This window comes from Pieris rapae, chromosome 16, assembly GCF_905147795.1.
Source record: "Pieris rapae chromosome 16, ilPieRapa1.1, whole genome shotgun sequence".
In the NCBI taxonomy this organism is placed as follows: domain Eukaryota; kingdom Metazoa; phylum Arthropoda; class Insecta; order Lepidoptera; family Pieridae; genus Pieris; species Pieris rapae.
In genome coordinates this window covers 3,807,103-3,825,769 of record NC_059524.1, presented here as the reverse complement: position 1 = coordinate 3,825,769, position 18,667 = coordinate 3,807,103, and the positions used below count along the sequence as shown (strand labels likewise).

Below are 18,667 nucleotides of genomic sequence, written 5' to 3'. Positions count from 1 at the left end.
GGCTTTCCCAATTCTAATAAAATTTTGTGTGCATATTGGGTAGGTCTGAGAATCGGACAATTCTATGACAAGACATCCACTTTCATCGTTCTAAATGTAAACGGTAATCCACCCCTAATTTTTTTTTTCAATTTTAGATAAAAAAAATATTTATTTTATGATACAGCATTAGTAAATACATATAACCCTGAATTTTCAACCCTTTACAATCAACCCCTATTTTTTATTTCATTATTAAAAACTTATGTTGTGAGGTTGAGGTTTATACAGAGAAAAATTCACAGAACAACCTAAAAAAAATTCATTCCGAAAAACCGAACAGTCTCTGGGATTGTATAGCAAAATGTTCCATTGTTCCAACTAAACAGGTAGGCTCAGTATAATCTCATTAAGGAAAAACGAAGTCCGCGGGGGCAGCTAGTATTACAATAAATTAAGAACTTTTAAGCAAGATTAAAAACAATGCGATAAGCACCAACGAAATCGTATAAAAAACAATCAAAGCAATAAAGGTAATTCGTCTGAAGCTAGTAAAACGATTTGCTGATAGAACTTAAAAATACTAATGACGTGTAATTATGGACATTCCTGTTTTATTCTGGTTCGTTAAGAACTTTGCTAGAGCACGTATTGGTTACTACTTAGGCGTCTAAAGATATTTCAAAATTTAAACACCAATCTGAAGTATTAATAAACGTTATTGTTAAACATTCCTTGCTATTTCAGATATTAGGCATTTGTTTCGTATCGACACCATTTTGCAATGCAGTATGAAATGGTGAATCTAAGTTTACATGTAAAGCAACAATTTGATATACAATTATATAATTAAAAATATTAATATTTTGAGTAGTATTTTATTATTTTATACACTACCTTATGATTTTTTTACCAACACACAAATATACAGTATTTAGACTATTCTTAACCTACATAATTATTATCATTAAAAATTAATAAATTGAAAATTAAAACACATCTAAAAAGATTGTGTAGCTGTGTACCTCTAAATCTAAGAGCATTTCCTCGCTGTATTTGCTTTGAGCTAAAGTACCAGCTCTGGGGTTACCGGTATAACACTCCAGGCGCCAACTGAATTCTTTAATTAGCGCCTGTCCAATTGAACCCCATGGCCCAAGAGTCTCTACTACAAAAGGAACAAACTCAAAGTTAGAGGAAATAGTTTTATATTCCGCCTGCTCTAATATTATTTTTACGTAGTTTTTATAGACTATAGTGTATATATTTATTTATATACTGACGCCTTTTTTCCCAAGAGACCATGAATCTCCCCTGCTCCTTCTTCTCTTCTGCTCTCTCTCTCATGTCATTCACTATGCTTGCTTGTCAAACTTTTTACTTGTTCCGTCTCTAGGACTATATTAATTGATCGCATCTATATTAGCATATCTATTTTAACCCACGAACCCTTAGGCACCAATTCTTCTGTTATCAATATTATTGCGGTCGGCATAATATCAATTATTGTTCATAGTAAAATCTATTTTGAATGAATGACTCAGTGCTTCTGGAGTCATTCAATATTGCGTCACTGGGAATTACTGATCGCAATTATTTAATTTGATGGGTACAATTAAATAAAAGACAAAAAATTAATGCAGTGAATATATTCTTGAGATCTCAAAAACACACAAACACCGTGACTATTTTTTTTTAATTTTACGATAAATAAACACAGCTAACAACTTACAACTAAAATAACACCGGAGGATGTACATCAGCATCAAAATGGCACTTAAATTCTACCCACACCGTTTCCCGCATAGTGCAATTTTTTTTTACATTTTTAACTTCATATGTGCTTTGTATAAAATGTAATAAAAATCCGGTGAATTTATAACACATGAAAATTACTGAATAGAGATGAAATAATGCGATTTCTAATTAACGATAAAGTATATTAAAATACTAACATACATTATTTTATGAAATTCTACTTCATGACTTTTGAGGGTGAGATATTTTGATCCTTTATCGATATCTTATTATAATTAAAGCGGCATGGCTTAGAGAATATGCTAGATTAAAATAATAAATAGTGTTTCTGAACAAATTCACAGGATTTTTGTAACATTTACATATCATTAACCGTTAAGCTTAGCCAAGTCGTTGAAATTTACACTTTGGACACAATATTTCCCAACGTGGGGACCACGTCTTTCAGGGGGGTAGGGGGGGGCTATTTGATTGTTGAGGGGGCTATTCGAAGATTTTGCATTTTCATCATTTTATTGCACTTCTTGACAGTTTTTATTTTTAATTTATTCACTGAGTTTTATTAGAATTTTCTAGACATTTCTTCATAAACCCATTTGAGTTTCTTACTTCTCACTAAATATTTTTTTTTTATATTAGAGAATATGTTCGATTCGGGAAGCATTTTTAGCAACTGGGGCACGGAACACAAAAGTTTGGGAGTCACTGCTTTAGACAGTTTTTATTAGGGTATCTCCTTTTATATGTGGCTCGGGTATTGAATAAGATCTGAAGGAACAGTCGACGTCGATGTGAACTGTATGTATTGTAGGGCCCAAGTTCAGTACCCTGGGCCCTGGTTCTAGCTAGCCCTTCACATTGATAACGGCACTGCCGAAGATCTCATCAATTTGGCGTGAGGAGAAAGTTCCTACTACGTGAATATCTCCTTCGCGACGTGGCAATACCTTGTCCTGGTACGTGACAAGCTCGCCAGGTTTGACATCTCGGAATCGTGCCTGGAAGATAATATGGAATTATTCGCTGTATGCTAGAAGTTGTGGATAGGGTAGGAAAAAATATAAGCTAATGCCTTGACGAGTTTAAATCCAAAATGACATAAAAATAATTGTATTTTCTAAATCCTACAAAAACATAAATACATATACAAAATCTCACCTGACGCGGTCTCTGTATCCCAGGACCCTCAAAACTAAAGTAACAATCTGTCAAGTGAACAGTCAGCGGGTTCTGAAAGCTAAACACCAGTGTGCCATCTTGACCTACTGTTAGCGGTCCCCTGGTCTGGAAGTAATTGTTTAGACGATATTCGATTTAACTCGTTTGGCTTGCGTATAAAGTAGAGGTCTACTAACTATGGATGGCATTAATATCATCGATTCTGATAATAGAAAATTCGTCGATACTTTTAGTAATATTTAGATTTGCGTATAAAGCTGGGTTCGTATAAAAAATCTATGGCAAATCAACTTAAAATTATTATAGCCATTGTTTAAATAAAGCTATCAAAAGGTGAATAAAACAGGGTCAGATTTTTGCCCCATTTGGGAGTTCAATCTTCTTCAACTGACCTGTATCTGCAGCTTCGGCTTGTGCAAGGGAAAGTCATCTTCCTCGGACCAGGCCTGGCGTGTCTGCTTGACATACGCCATAGCATGGACCTTTATCATCGAGTGATCTACCAATTTATCCATATATTCCTGTGACGTCACGTGCAGTTTCAGTATTTCCCTTTGTCCTGCGCGTACAATGAACTCTCCCTGGGCTCGTCTCAAACGCGAGGCGATTGCGCCCGTATAATAACATGAAGACGCGGTCAATATACAAAGTATCGTACGATCTTCCGTTGATTTATTCTAAAATATAAACTCTATTGGTTCAGGAATCAGAAATAAAATCATATGACATTTATTTGCCTCAAGACATATATGTATTAATAAAATTAGTAATATATATTTATATGTTTGTGTAAACGCTTGTATGATTCAAAAAGCTTAACAACATTTTATCTAGCACCATTCACCACTAGTTATTAACCCAAAGATTATTGAAGGTTTTGATCGTTTTAGCCAGTTAATAATTCTACTAAATAACTAGAATCATACGGTCTAAATAAATACCTGGATGTTCATGGAGCAGTCAAAGGGCTGTCCATACGGCACAGTCTCAATATCCATCAAGTCAAAGGTCACATCATCGTCACTTTGATTTGATTCATGACTTTGTTGTAAACGTTGAAAGCCTCGACTTGAAGCGATAACGGACAATCGATCGGGCGCGGAACCATTTGTAGGTTTATATTCTTGGGTTATTTCAAGTAAATCACTGTCACCTTCCTCGTCTTCTATATTTGGATTTTTCGTTACTATTTTGCGACCGACCCTGAAAGTACAAAAGGTTGGCTAAACATAGTTCTTTTTTTAGATAATTACAACAATCCTTTGAATATTTAATAAAAATAGCTCTTCCATATTTGCGATATAATCACAATTTTAATTCTATTTCAAGAAGAGCTATCTTATCCTAGCCGGATCGTGAATTTGTGGGGCTGTGGGCTATTAAGGGGAAATTCACCATAATGGACACACGCGAAAAAATACTCCGACCAAAAACAAGCGACGGGGAATACCTGTTCCGTTCTGTGACCCTAACCTTATGATTCGATTTTTAAATTTCAGATATTTTTTAGGTTAAAATATCCCCTATTGTTTTAAGTGGGGACTGGGGGCCCCTTGAATCCACGGGACCCTTAAAACACAAGAAGCAAGCGTTCTAAATTCGTGTGTCATAAAATCGTTTTTTATATAATATTGCTTTGCTTTAAAATATCATATTTATTTCTTACAAAAATAAAAATTGTAATGGTTGAATTAAGATAATTTTATATATTTGTGCAAAACCAATATAACAAGCATGTATGCCATGGTTCTTTTGCATGAATCAGACGTAATATGGAATCATATACACACTATGTAAACTAAGAGAAACAAGCTATTTATTTAAAATAACATTTTTAACGTACAACTGTTTAATACTCACTGTTGCTGATTCGAAGCCATTTTGATAAATCCCCAATCGGAGTCATCTTCCTCTTGATAATGACACAGCTGTGAATTAAGTTCAGAATAGACAAAGGCAGTATCATAATTAAAGCCTACTTCCCCTTTTCGAACAGCTTCCAAACTCGCTGGACCACACTGGAACACTGCATCAGCTTCCTCTTGAGGAGTAGCGTCAATAATTTGCCAACCGCCATAACCTAGAAACTCTAGTTACTAAAGTTCTTGAAGAATAAATGTAAGTTTCTATGTATATGTGTACCTAAAATGTGTAGTACACTTATGACTGACTAATAAGGATTGGCCCTGTTTTACCCTTACATTCAGAGTTACTAATAAGAAGTATGTCAAATCCGTTACGTATACGTTTTAGACATATGGAAGTCATACTTAACCCTAAGTTCGAAGAGTTGAGATTAAGAGATCATGTTTTAGTTATTATAATTAGAGTAAGACATGAATAAAAAACACCAAGTATGGAAATAACTACGAAAAGTGACATTGTTTTGAAATTAGGCCTACCTTGTGGAAGGTCAGGTCTTTGCATCCAAACATCGTTCCAAGCGTGGAAATTCCAACAAGAATCATAGCAATCCTCATCCGGTCCATTTGGTACGAGATTCCCCTCTTTATCGAAAAACTTATCGACTGTAAATGTCCCGTTCGTATCCTGTGCTGACACATAGTTCGTTACAGAACGGCAGGGGATTCCTGGAGTAGATTAAAATGACGTGTTAATTTGAAATAAGAACTTTGTAAGTCAAAGTTACTTAATAAATGGGGGATATTTCACATAACAGAATCGCTATATTACAGATTTAAAAAATATTTCTTAAACCAAAAATCTATCGATAAACGACGGTGTTACAACTTACCTAAGGCTCTGCAAATCGTGACAACTAACCCAGAGAAGACCCAGCACTGACCATATTCAACTGGGCGTCCCCCGTCTGTTAGGAATCGTTCCAAAATCGCAACAGATCCAGTCCACGCGTGAGGTGCTACACCATCTTTGTATTCACCATCGTATCTACCTACCATTAAACCATCGTCATCGCTATTTGCGTTTATCTAAAAGATACACATTTTTAAGTTAGTCAAAACTTTACGAATATACTTAAATAACATACATAATAACAATAATACGGCTTTATTCCATACAAACACAAACACATATACGACGAAAGACATGAACAGCAAGTGAAAATATTCTCCACGAAGGCATTCCAAAATCTTACATTTTTTGTTATCTGCCAGCCTGAAGGCTCTAAATATAATTGCAAGAACCATAAAAGATATATTGAAAATTGTTTACATTAATCGACACAGTGCAATTTTCCTGGAAATCAAACCTTTATGGATATCTGCTAGTAACTGGTTAGTTATAGTAATATCTCTATCATGGTCTTTTAATTAATGTGTGTAAAAAAGAATAATTAATATTACCATAGACGAAATCGCTCTGCAAATTCGTACTGGGTTCCCTCGATCCGAATGTTCCAAACCACTACGCTCCAAGAGATATATAGCAGCGGGAAGCACCACGTCATCAAACTGTCCAAATATCCATTTACGACCAATGGGCTGATGCCATGTCCCACACCATAATTTTCCCTGATCATTCAACACGTATTCTTTCCTCGATTCCTCGTTCTCCATATATACTGTGTCTTCACGACTCCACGGATTAAATAGTATATAAATATCCTCATCACATTTATAATCGTGACGGTTATCGCGTTGACCCAAACGACTCGTCTGAATCCAGCAATTCCATAAGCCAACTGGAGCTGTGGGTGGAATCGTAACTTGGAATGTTATGGTATTCCCGTCCTGTCGGTGGATGCTAATATCCCATTTTTCTGATTCCGGTATAGAAGGTGTTAAGTTTTGAACGGAGCCTTGCTGAGAGCGACCATAGGCCGAAGGTGTTGCATTTAATATGGGTCTATCAACGCCTCCATGAGGGCTAAGCGGACTTGGCTGAACAGGCGGTGGATCATTTCCAAACGAGCTACGTCGAACATTATAGTTATTTGTCTCCCTTATACTGCTCACGGGACTCATTGATGCAGTAGTTCCCACAGCTGTAGTCGTAATTGTGCTGACGTCGCATTGCATTCGAGGTAATCCCACACTCATGCCAATACCGGAACCAATCACATCACGTGGGTGATGGAATATTGTTGGTGGTGAAACCCATTGCACCGGTAAAATAATTCTTGTACCTTTCGTAACGCTGGGTTTTGGACCTAAAATTGATTTAATCTATCTATACTTTACTTTTAAATCATCCATTCGACTTTGTCTTTAGTTAAAAAGTAGAGGAATTGTAGTGTAGAGAAAAACTACTTTAACACTTTTTAAAAGCATAATAAAAATTAAATATAGAAAACAAAAACTATTTGTTGTATCGTAAAAAAGTAAAGCCTTTTTCCGCTTTCAGAGATAGATATTTTCTGAACAAGAAATGTAAAATTCACTTACCACAGCAAAGAACAACATGTATGATATCGAGTTGCTTATCTGAAATCCTATCAAAGCGTACAGCAAACAAAAACTTTTGCCCTCTTCTTAAAACGGGATTGGGAAATACATTATCGTTAACCAAATCATAAAGCTCGGTGTGATGTTCCTTCGAGTTGTCTCGCGAATAGAATTCTGTAAGCTCGACTTTGAGAGGCAGCTGCGAATAAAAACACTGTGATATGAGCTCCATTGCATCTTGGCGGCGACGACGTTCATTTTGATCGGCTAACTTGCATATCAAAGTATGTGAATACTGAGTATTGGGGCTATTGCGTGGCGAATATTTAAGGCGTCGTTGCAAGCCTGTGCTTGGAGAACGCCCAACACGAAACTGAGCTGTAGGTCCCGCTCGCTGCATCGGCCATCGACGAGTCTGTCCCGGGCGTTGACAAAAGCTTGATATGTTGTAGTTGGCGGATAATCCTGGGACATAGTTGGTAGGCATTCCGCCGATTGTTATTTGCTGTTCACAATGGCAGCTTAGTGCATTCAAAGCGTTAGCAAGTCCTGTAATACCACCAAGCCCCATTCCAGTAACACTGGAGGTCATACTAGATGACATTTTATCAACACTTGACTTCTCCACTGCAGCCATTGCTGCTTTTCAGATGAAATTTCGCAAAAACTTCGCTCTGGGATAATCCAGAGCAAGTGATGCTACTCATATCACGTCGTGCCTTTATATGCCATCAGAAAAGACGAGTTCATCCACCGACAGTCTCAGTTTACACGAAAGCGCCGCACTTACTAGTTTTAAACAAAGTCCTATTGTCTGCAATCAGTCACATGTAGCCGTTTTGAACGTATACCTGATGTAAGACGATACCCTTCTAAAATAAAATTAGAAATGGCAATTGTATCCTAACAGATTCAGCAGTCCGTATCAAGAAAAGGATGAATCCAGTTATGTTATGTATTTTTAATGCTTTATTTAATATAAGGTAAAGAAAAATACTTATAACAATAAATGGAAATAACAAAAATACTTTTAATGCCTGTCTAAATCTATTTGTTTTTTTTAAGGTATAAGTAAGTAAGTAAAGGTGATCAGCAAGATCAGCACTCATCGACAAGACCCCAGGGGTGAGAGGCACTCGCTGTATCGAAAAAAACCAGTAGGCCGATACCGCTCCTGGAGTGGAAATTTAAACAGCCCGCATAAGGTGTAATGTAGATACCGACGAGCACGCAAGTAAATGTGTTTTTTAAGTAAAAAACGCCTATTGCGTACCTTTGTGAACACACAAAAAGATTTAACATTCTGTGGATGCACAGTCGAAAGACTTAAGTCTACCCTTAAACCAAATCAATTTCCTGTAATTATCGATCGTCGTTGCTAGGCAACGGACATTAATAAATAAGAGTATTATGCGTTCGTTTATAATTGCAATTGCCACAATGTTATTGTTCTTCGCCGACTAGTTTATCGTTTGCTAATTTTGACATGGTTGTCAATATAATCAAACAGCAATATACAAATCTACCTATTTCAAATATTCGCCTACATCTAAAAACACAGAAACATGGGTCTTTATAGATTGTTTAGCTATAATGTGGAAGTTCAGTATAAAAGTTACTTTTTTTCTAAAGCCATGCTCTTTGCTCTTACAACATCTGCGTTGAATATCATTTTACCTTTGGTATTTGCTTATAGAAGCAGAGGTATCTAAATAAATGATGTGACTTATTATTATCAATATCAATTTTCAAAGGTAATCACTGGATTGTTGTTACAGGTTTCTGGTTGGAGACTCATCACTTTTATGAGCAACCCATGGTTAAATCAACCTATGATTATGTGCTTATTGCAGAAACAGAGGATCCTAGTATATCAATTGTGTGTGGTAATGGTGACCTAATGCACTTCAATGAACTCTGTTCAGAAGTTCAGGTATAGAGAGTAATGATTAATAAATGTAAAGATTCATATTATCAGCATGTCTAACATATTATTATATTGTGTTATAGATACAGGAGTTTGATAACAATAAGGATACAATAAATGATATCATAAGATTTAAGTTGAAACTAAATGTACCTGAGACCCATACCATAATGTCTATTATTTTAATATTAGCTCTTGATTTTCATTTATTGGTAAGTAAAAAACTTTTTTAGGACTGTGCCAGTCAAATGTTGAATTGTTAATAACCTTTTTGTAACTTTTACAGACTGTTTGTCCCTTACAAATGCAAGCTTTAAGTGTTATTAATAAAGAGTTCAGCATTCCAGCATCAGGACTTAAATATCATGGAAATCTTGAATTTTATCAAAAATCACACCTTCCGTGTTTAAGGCATCACATAGACACGACCTACAATACATCACTTATTAATAGCATAAAGAAAAATCAAGATATTACAATTGATTTCATTCTGGAAAGTTATTTTACCAGAGAAGGTATGCATATAAGTTTTCAAACTATAATTTTATATATGTACTTCTACACACTAACCAACCAGGTAACTAATTTTTTCTAGTGATATCACAAATAAACCCTATGTTTGTAAGAAGTATGCATGGTCATACTGGGATATTGGACATTGAATTGTTTTTGAAAATACCAGAAGTAAAAGTTCTCTATATTCCTAGCTTATTGCAAGAACTTAAATGGGCATGGCCTCAATATCTCTCATTGGTAATTCTTTTCTATTGGATAATTCATAAAATCAAAAGTTTTGTCTTCAGGAATCGCCTATTAATGGCTTGGGAAATAATTCCTTGGAAGACAATTGATAATAAATAACTATAATATAACCAAACCAACAGCCAAAGATAAACAAACATGTTAATTAAAAGACTTTACAAAATTATTTACATTTTATTCACAGTTCTAACTATTAAGTTTTAACATTTTATTATATTTACTATTGCATAACCCAGGTTTATTGAGTCAAAGTCAATGTTGGTAGTTGACTAGTATAATCTGCTTTTTCAGACTGATCTAACTCTGCTCTATTATCTTCTATTATAAATGTTTTTCCACTGTAATCATCAAGCTGTACAAGTAAATATCGGCACAGATAATTCCCATATTCATTCTGCAAGAAAATATTTTATTACGAAAAGTTAATATTTTTAATTAATCAGGAAGATATTCTAATTAAAAACTAAACTACTTGCCTGCTTCATATCTAATTCAACAATAGCCTTATTCCTTACTCCTTTAATATAAAATCTCATCCTCATATGCTTAACTCCATTCTTCTCATACACTGCATGGCTCACATGTGTACGTCTTCTTCTAGTTGTTTCTTCTCCATAACCTTTAATTGGTGCACCAAGGGCATCTTCAACTCTTGGATCCTAGTTAATGTTTATAATTAGTAATTACCACTTATTTATAATAGTGGAAAATATTGTAAATACTTACACTTTTACATTTTTCAAGAGCTACTGAGTATATACTGTTAGAACTATTACTTGAAAATAATTCTCTAAATACATAGTAAAATATAACACCAGTGATTCCCACACCAGCTAATATAATTCCTGTATAAGATGCTGTTTTTGTTGCTTCTTTGACTTTTTCTCCTATAGGTCTGACATCTGTAGAAACGTCGGTTCTTTCGTTACCCCGAGATTTTATCAGACCACCTTCTTTTTCATTGGAAAACCATCGAATTCCATAAATTCTAGGCGTTCCAAATAGTACAATAGGAAGCGAATTATTACATCGAAAAATTGATAGACTTTTAGATAGAAGGTTCATTGTACAGATTGTAGATTTAAAAAAGTCATTCACCAAACAAATTTGAGTATTGCTCTGTTATAACTAGGTATATAAAATATTTAGTTTATAAAATGATGTTTTTGTGCCAATTAACTTAATTAAGGTATTGTAGTGACTAGTGATGCAAATTGTCACGTCACATAATATGTCACCGAGTTGTTAATTTAGTACATACATTATTAATTTTCTGATCTGGGAGGCCGGACAATTGAGTACATATTAGCTTAGCGCTACCAAAGACGATTAAAGAACTTTAAAATAAAATAATTCTTTCCGAACTAACATTGGTAATGATTTCGTAAAAAAATCTTACTTGTTTATTATTTAGATACCACTTACTACCATCATCCAATACCTCCGACATATTATTACTATAAATGTAAACAATTGTTTTATATATGATCTGTTTTCAAATCTAAACTCAAAAACGACTATTTATCAAAAAGAAAAAAGTCAAACTATGAGTATTCATCGACATTATTTTTTACTTTACATCCTTTACTATATTACTAAATAATAAATATATTATTACATAAGATGTAACTATGTATCGTGAAAATCAAATAAAAGCATGTCCCAACTCCCAACTGCTAAATTGTGCGTAATATTGAAAGTATGTGACCAAAATCGCGGACAATATATACACATATAATTCATTTGTTGTTTGTTTAAAACCTCTACATTATCTGTAGCGTCAAGTTCAGGATAACAATTACAATGTACTTTGACAGTATGGCTGTTCCTCAGAATTGATCGTGTCTGTGTCGAAAATTTTATACGTACAATCAAACTTCAAAGTGCACTTTGCTGCTATCAAAATTTATTGTCTTTCCACACTGAGTACATACCTATGTTTAGAAAAATATTATTAATTAATTAATAGTTTAGAAAAGATACATTAGTGGTTACGTGGGAAAATACATGAAACATACCCTGAAACTGTCTTATCTTGTGAAAAAACGGCAATTACAATTTAAAAATGCGATTTAGTTACTGAATCCAGATGGTTTTATTAAAGATATTATAAAATGCGTATTTCTCTAATGCGCAAATATTAATTTTAGTGGATTTAAATTGGCACTTACCTCACAAAGTAAATATGTTAAGTTATAAAATCTTTTTGTGATCCGATATTATGGCGAGGAATGAAAAAAACATAACATACATTGTGTGAAGTCGTTAGTCTAAAAATTAAAATCTTAGTAAACATGGATTGGATAATATCTGATGAGTTAGGTCTCACCGTGGGACACCTTGTGGGTTGGGGAGCAGCTGGGGCTATGATAATTGGAGGCATTGCACCATATATACCACAATATAGACAAATAAAGAAGACACAAGATGCAGAAGGATTTTCGTTGTATGTTTGTTTAACACTTCTAATAGCTAATACCTTGAGGATTCTATTCTGGTGTGTATTATATTAATCTTGGTTCCTTTTTATTTTCTTAACATTAATATTAAATTCTACTTTGCTACAAACTTTTAGGTTTGGAAAACGATATGAAATACCACTTTTATTACAAAGTATTGTAATGAATTTTACAATGTTTATTATGATTCATCTATGTGTAAACGTGCGCAAGAAAAACCAGATAATTCGAGCTCGTGACAGAATATTTACAGGTTAGTAGGCATCACATAATTAAATAATAACATAAAGCATAGTTCCATAAGATAATGTGTGTAATGCTTGGTTTGATAGATCTATTTCTCACACTTTTGGATTTATGTCTTTTGACATAACAATATTTTCTTTAAAACAATTTTTATTACATAAATAACAATTTCCTAAATCCATCCCATTTCTTTTCTTCATTATACTATATTTTTCTGTTCTTCCTCTCTCTATTTCTACTTTGATATATTTTAGTTTTTGGTACTGTATTTAATTTTATGTTAGTATTCTATTTATTTTTAATATTTATGTTATGTTTTGTTTGGTGGTTGGGGTAATTGGTGAAATTAGGCACAATATTCATGTTATATATACTATTGTGTTGTATAAATGGGTCAGCTCAACCTGATGAAACAGCCCGATGGTTAGGGCAGCAGAGTGGTGTCACAGGAGGTGAGAAGCCCCGTCGCTTCTATGGTAAGTCTAGTCCTCAAGGAATGCATTGTATTACTTGTTAAATATCCATTCATTCATCATTTTTGTTGCAGCAACCTGTGATGTACACGCTTCTAACATTGGATTTATATATAATGTCTTGGTATATTGTCATTTTTTCATAATTTTTTTGTCCATACCATGGTTTATTGGCATGTGTTTTCTTATTATTATTGTAAAAGCAGTGTTAGTATACTCTAGACCCAGTTACCCTAGAATTATTTATTTTGTGTTTTTCAATATGTGTGCACTTTATTGAAATGAATGAAATAGAGGGTTGGATTATCACCAAACTAAAACTATAAATATGGTTAATATCAGTGGTTGTATAATAGTATTTGGTTCATTGTACTGATAACATAAAGTCAAACTATTATTTACTATCTCATCTGTTGCCAGATCATTGACCAGGTCACTATGTTTATATTTAAATTATCTTATCTTACTAACATGCATGACATTTCCTACTTGAGACATTATCAATCAAATGAACAAAACTCCATACCTAATTGATTCCTTAGAATTTATAATATTTATTTTTCAGATATGGATCGAAAATACTTCTGGGCCTGGACTGACTTTCAGAGTTATGTAGACTGTATGCTTGTATTCTCAGTATTGGGGGCAGCTATAACTTATTTATTAATCGAAGTTTCACCATTTATAGAATTTATTGGCTTCCTAGCTGTATTTACAGAAGCAATGCTTGGTGCTCCACAAATTGTGAAAAATCACCAAAACAAAAGCACTGAGGGAATGAGGTGATTTCCTTATACTATAATTTTTTAAATAATTGTATGTATTTGTACTTGGGAAAATTGCACTAAAACTGATGTATTAGCAAACTCCTGCATTGAACTTAAATGTCACACACATACTCATAAAACTTAATACATAAAATGTTGGGCATCTTAAGTAACTTAGTACATTAAATGTTTGGTAATAATTAAAATGCTCTGCCTTTGATTCCTTCCATAACGTAAACATTACAGAAATTGTTTATTTATTTAAATTGATACCTACAGATTCCTCACATACAGATAATAAAAAGTTAGGTTTAGTACATAATGCAAGTATGTATGTAGGGTCCCAATTCTATATGTACCAGCAACTGTCTTTGTAACAAGAATAATGAACAATATCAAATTAATCAATCAATCATGTAACATTAATTCATGTTAATCTTAAGTTAACATAAGCAGCAATTGCTTAATGTGTTTGAAAGAATAACAAATTTATTGAAATAGTTCAGAAAAAGACATATTCAGAGCATGTATTTAATAGTGGCACCACCCTCTGTGTTAAAGCTCAAAAAGGCATTTTTAGTTCATAAATGTTGTTCCAATGATTGCCCATAAGAGATCACTTTAAAGATTTTCTATTATTAAAGAAATTCATTTTAGCAAAATAATTCAGGGACTGATTCTTAATTTCAGTGTGAGTATGGTAATAATGTGGACCTGTGGTGATATATTCAAGACGGCTTACTATGTGATAAGAGAAGCACCAACACAATTCTGGGTGTGTGGCAGCCTTCAAGTAAGCTTGGATGTTGTAATATTATTGCAAGTAAGTTATACTTTAGTGTCTCTGTATCATTTTTAATTAGAATAATATTAATAGTTTTACTATATGCATGGTATTAATGCGTATATTACATAACTCGTTAGTTTGACCCATCAAGATCATAAAGGTGTTTGCCCACTATCCCGTAGCATACCATGACCGTGCTAGGAACGTATCCAGCACGGAAAGCAATCCGGTACGCTCTGTTTCGCCCACTGAAGCGGGCCGACGGCGTTCTGAACCCGTTTACAACCCGTATGTAACCCGTATATGACACGGCAGAAATCTTTTCAATACACTCGTAAAGCATCGGTTCATTCTCGTACAAAATATTTTAGTGTTGCGTAGACGCGTTAATGTGGTGAAATATTGAAATAGTTATGGCTATAAGGAAACTAACGATTGAACAACTGGCAATTATTGCTTTAATTTTGGATGAAGAGGATGAGGAATGGGTTTGTAACGGCCATACTACCCGCTCAGTCACAGTTTAGCCGCCTGCGCGCAGCGGCGTAACAACGGCGCGTGCCATGCACGTAGCGTGTCCGCACCGGCAAAATATTCCCTCCGACGAATAGTTGACGGCCCGTGCATGGCACGCTACGGTGTCGGCCGGTGACGGAACGGTCTAGTGGGCATAGTCTCATACTTCTCAATACAAAGAATAGTTTTTTTGTCTGAAACGGTCCTAGTACGGTTATGGTATGCTACGGGATAGTGGGCAGACACCTTAAAAATCAACAACCTAAATATAAAAAAATATATGAATTATTGCTTTTTTTATTTTAAAGCGAAACTGCACAAAAAATTTGTTTTTAGTTTCCAAATGAAATTATAATTTCATATTTAAATTACAGTTCTTTTTCTAGTACATGCATATGACATATTTTACAAATCTTGACAATTCAACTGTTTTTAATGTAACCTTTCTTTCAAAAGTTCTAGAACTTTCCATAGGTATCCTATATGAAAACCTATCTAAATCAATGTATATTATAATGACAGGTGTGGTGGTATCGACATAATACAGCAGCGGCTCGCCGCTTGCATCGCGGGGACTAGCAATGGACGGAAACAGACTTATAGCACTCGCTCAACGCCTTCAGGGTCTATTGGCCGCCGCTTTGCCATATCTTCCATCCCTTATGACCAGTAGACACCTAAACGATATACAAAAACGCCAATATGCTGCTTAAAATTGTATACTTTATTTGCTTTTCATATTTTATAGCATATTTATTTTAATATAATGCATGGTCATGGTTCACTAACCGGTCTGGCAGTGTATTTACTTTAAAAGGTTTTGACTTCGTTTTTATATTTTATTAAAACGTAACTCACAGAATTGAAATAGTTTGGCAGAATATTAAATAGAGCGATTTTGAGCAGCTTCTATGTTTTAGTAGACGTTTCTGTATATACACAACGTCAAATCAAAAGGATTGACATTTGACATTGATTGATTGTTTCGCGAGGGAAGTGACAATCATATTGACATTTGCATGACACATGACCAACATTGTACTGAGCGAGTATCGTGTACGTGCCAAAAATGCTTAAGTGCCTCTATTATGACTATTAAAAATCTGATCAAAATGAAAAAAATTGCTATGAGCTATTAATAGCAGGACTGATTGAATTTTCCTATTTATAGCGTTGACCAGTAACGATATTGCTCTAATGTTTTTTGTTAATAAAAAAATATAATCGTCATGCCAGGGGTAATAAATCGCGTCTCTTGATTGTGATTGGTCTATAGAATATAGATATATAAAGAAAAATCATCATCGAGGCGTACATTTATTCTAACCTATCAATCAAATATGAAACTTGCCGAGCAAATTTAATAGGAATCTTGCTTTATCCTTTGAGAAAAGAAATTGCGATTTTTTTACTTAGATGACGTCAGAATCGACAATTAAACTGATTAAAAGCGCTTCAGATGTATATATGTATATATATCTGTATTTGAGGTCTTCAGGTGCTAGAATTATCTTGTAACCCTTGTTGTATCTTTAGAGTAATTATTTATTTGTCATTTGGTCCAATTGCGAAATTGTTATCACTTGTTACGAATAATATTGCTCCAATAGGAGCATTTTGAATGTGTATTATGATTTTAAGCCATTTGATAATCTGTTGTATTGCAAAAAGTTGTACATTTTATATGACATAATATCATCATGTCAAACGTTATGTTGAGAAATTTAAATGGAAATTACCATAATTATATGGTGCTACTATTAGTAAATGCAAAAGGCTATTTTATTTTATTATGTTTATTTTAGCATGACATATTTAGGGAATTTATGAAGTTTTATAATTTTTAATCTATGAATGTTTAGTATATTGACATGTATTTGTATATTATGTAAATATTATATAGTATTATTAAAAATGAAATTTATAGGGAAATTTTAAAAATTTGACTGCACAACTTTAGATGAATTATAACCAGCCACACAATTTATATGAGCTATTAACAGTTTTAGCGATAATGTAGTTTAAATCTTAATATACTTTTAAGTGACTCGTTATCTTGACACAGAAAGTTCCAACGTACAGATTAATTTCAAAACTCATTTCTTTAACGTTTGATAAAAAAATATGGTATTAAAATATGTCAATAGTTTAGTGTGTAAATTGTCATTGCTCGTTCATCAAACATTATTCAGATTTGATATTAACCATTACTTTATAGTACATTGATCGTTTTTATATATTGTTTTTGTCATGGGTTTTATAGTAAATTGTGCGATGAAGCTGTCTGTATCAGTATAACTGTTGTATTCAAGAGTTAAATAGTTGTTTGATATGCACCTATCATAGATTCAAAATTAGTACAATCACCATATCTAGTATTTACTATACTACTGTTCCATACTGTTCTCTGAAATAATATACTGACCAAGTAATTTTTAATGAAAAATACCGTTTGTTAGAAAACCTTTTTCATTAGAAAGCAAATACTATACATATAATGCAATTAGCAAGTTGTTAGTTATGACGACCCACTATACAATAAATATTTTCTATCTCGAGTTTGTAGTTAACGTTACGTATAAACGTTACTGTATAATGCGTCCGTAATATTTATGAGAATCTTATAGCTGGCGGTTACAATACTATTAATTTACAAATATTTGGCAGGTAAGAGTTTCAACTAATACGAGTACGATATCATGGTATAGCTACTTCGGAATATGTTTGACATAATAGTGTTGACAGTTGTTTGACAGAAAGATTAACGCAGACGTTAACGTTTATAGTATCTCAGGCTCATTAGTTGATTATTTTTGTAAGCGTCGCATTTATCCGGAAGAACTAATTTTACAATAAGTTTGTACAGTCATTTAATATGTATATAATTTATCTAATTTTAAGTACTTTTAATGAATCGTCAAAAGTAAATATTGATTTATTGTTGATTATTTTATGTGCTGTGACGTATGGCCCATAGGTCGACATTGAGTAGAGTAATTATAATTGAATTCAGTGAAATTTTTTTAAAATAAATATCTTGAGACAATTCATACAAATTATATTGGCGTTAGTGGGTCTCGCCTGTCGAATAATCGAGAAATACACCTGTTTATTTTAATTATTTCCATTAATCGATAGTCTTTTAGATAAGTCAAATTGATTAACAGAAATAAATACACGATGTCTTTCGTATGAGTTGTATAAAGTCGCTTTTATAGAAAATATGTAAACGAAATATTGAGAGAATATTGGTACATATCATTTATGTACAAAATGGTATTTATTAAACGAATATTGAATTTATAATTCAATTAACATTCAATTAATACTGATTTTAGGATTAAGAAACGTACAGCTGTTGTGATTTTAGATGTTAACTTTTCTTAATAAAATTGTTTGTTTCGAGTCCTGTATTTTTATTTGAAGTTATCAGAGCGTGACTATTAT

At 33.4% G+C, this 18,667-nt stretch overlaps 4 protein-coding genes across 9 annotated transcripts; 2 read left to right on the top strand and 2 right to left on the bottom strand.

The window, feature by feature from the left end:
• Positions 1–1,612: 1,612 nt before the first annotated feature.
• On the bottom strand, positions 1,613–7,963 carry LOC110998067 (hemocyte protein-glutamine gamma-glutamyltransferase-like). Its single transcript, XM_022266498.2, has 9 exons — positions 7,284–7,963; positions 6,243–7,048; positions 5,672–5,867; positions 5,319–5,507; positions 4,777–4,996; positions 3,858–4,119; positions 3,309–3,593; positions 2,896–3,021; positions 1,613–2,735 (listed from the first exon to the last, which is right to left on the bottom strand). The coding sequence occupies exons 1-9, from the start codon at positions 7,918–7,920 to the stop codon at positions 2,583–2,585; spliced, it is 2,874 nt and encodes a 957-aa protein (XP_022122190.2). The 5' UTR covers positions 7,921–7,963; the 3' UTR covers positions 1,613–2,582.
• A 635-nt stretch (positions 7,964–8,598) lies between these two features.
• On the top strand, positions 8,599–10,135 carry LOC110998087 (transmembrane protein 231). Of its 2 annotated transcripts, none has more exons than XM_045631754.1 (5): positions 8,599–8,987; positions 9,062–9,216; positions 9,294–9,422; positions 9,497–9,725; positions 9,788–9,913. In XM_045631754.1, the coding sequence occupies exons 1-5, from the start codon at positions 8,849–8,851 to the stop codon at positions 9,793–9,795; spliced, it is 660 nt and encodes a 219-aa protein (XP_045487710.1). In that variant the 5' UTR covers positions 8,599–8,848; the 3' UTR covers positions 9,796–9,913. The 2 variants fall into 2 exon arrangements, with proteins under 2 accessions (XP_045487710.1, XP_022122234.2); XM_022266542.2 differs by having other exon boundaries at positions 8,614–8,987; positions 9,806–10,135.
• On the bottom strand, positions 10,133–11,201 carry LOC110998088 (mitochondrial import inner membrane translocase subunit Tim21). Its single transcript, XM_022266543.2, has 3 exons — positions 10,699–11,201; positions 10,449–10,631; positions 10,133–10,366 (listed from the first exon to the last, which is right to left on the bottom strand). Exons 1-3 carry the CDS (start codon positions 11,035–11,037, stop codon positions 10,211–10,213), a joined length of 678 nt encoding a protein of 225 aa, XP_022122235.2. The 5' UTR covers positions 11,038–11,201; the 3' UTR covers positions 10,133–10,210.
• Positions 11,202–11,615: 414 nt separating this feature from the next.
• Positions 11,616–18,625, top strand: LOC110998056 (solute carrier family 66 member 2). Of its 5 annotated transcripts, none has more exons than XM_022266482.2 (6): positions 11,730–12,469; positions 12,548–12,684; positions 13,028–13,153; positions 13,716–13,932; positions 14,608–14,740; positions 15,743–18,625. In XM_022266482.2, the coding sequence occupies exons 1-6, from the start codon at positions 12,267–12,269 to the stop codon at positions 15,797–15,799; spliced, it is 873 nt and encodes a 290-aa protein (XP_022122174.2). In that variant the 5' UTR covers positions 11,730–12,266; the 3' UTR covers positions 15,800–18,625. The 5 variants fall into 5 exon arrangements, with proteins under 5 accessions (XP_022122177.1, XP_022122178.1, XP_022122174.2 ...); XM_022266483.2 differs by having other exon boundaries at positions 11,734–12,469; positions 13,076–13,153; XM_022266485.2 differs by lacking the exons at positions 14,608–14,740; positions 15,743–18,625 and adding an exon at positions 13,225–13,274 and having other exon boundaries at positions 11,616–12,469; positions 13,716–13,914.
• The last annotated feature ends 42 nt before the right edge of the window (positions 18,626–18,667 follow it).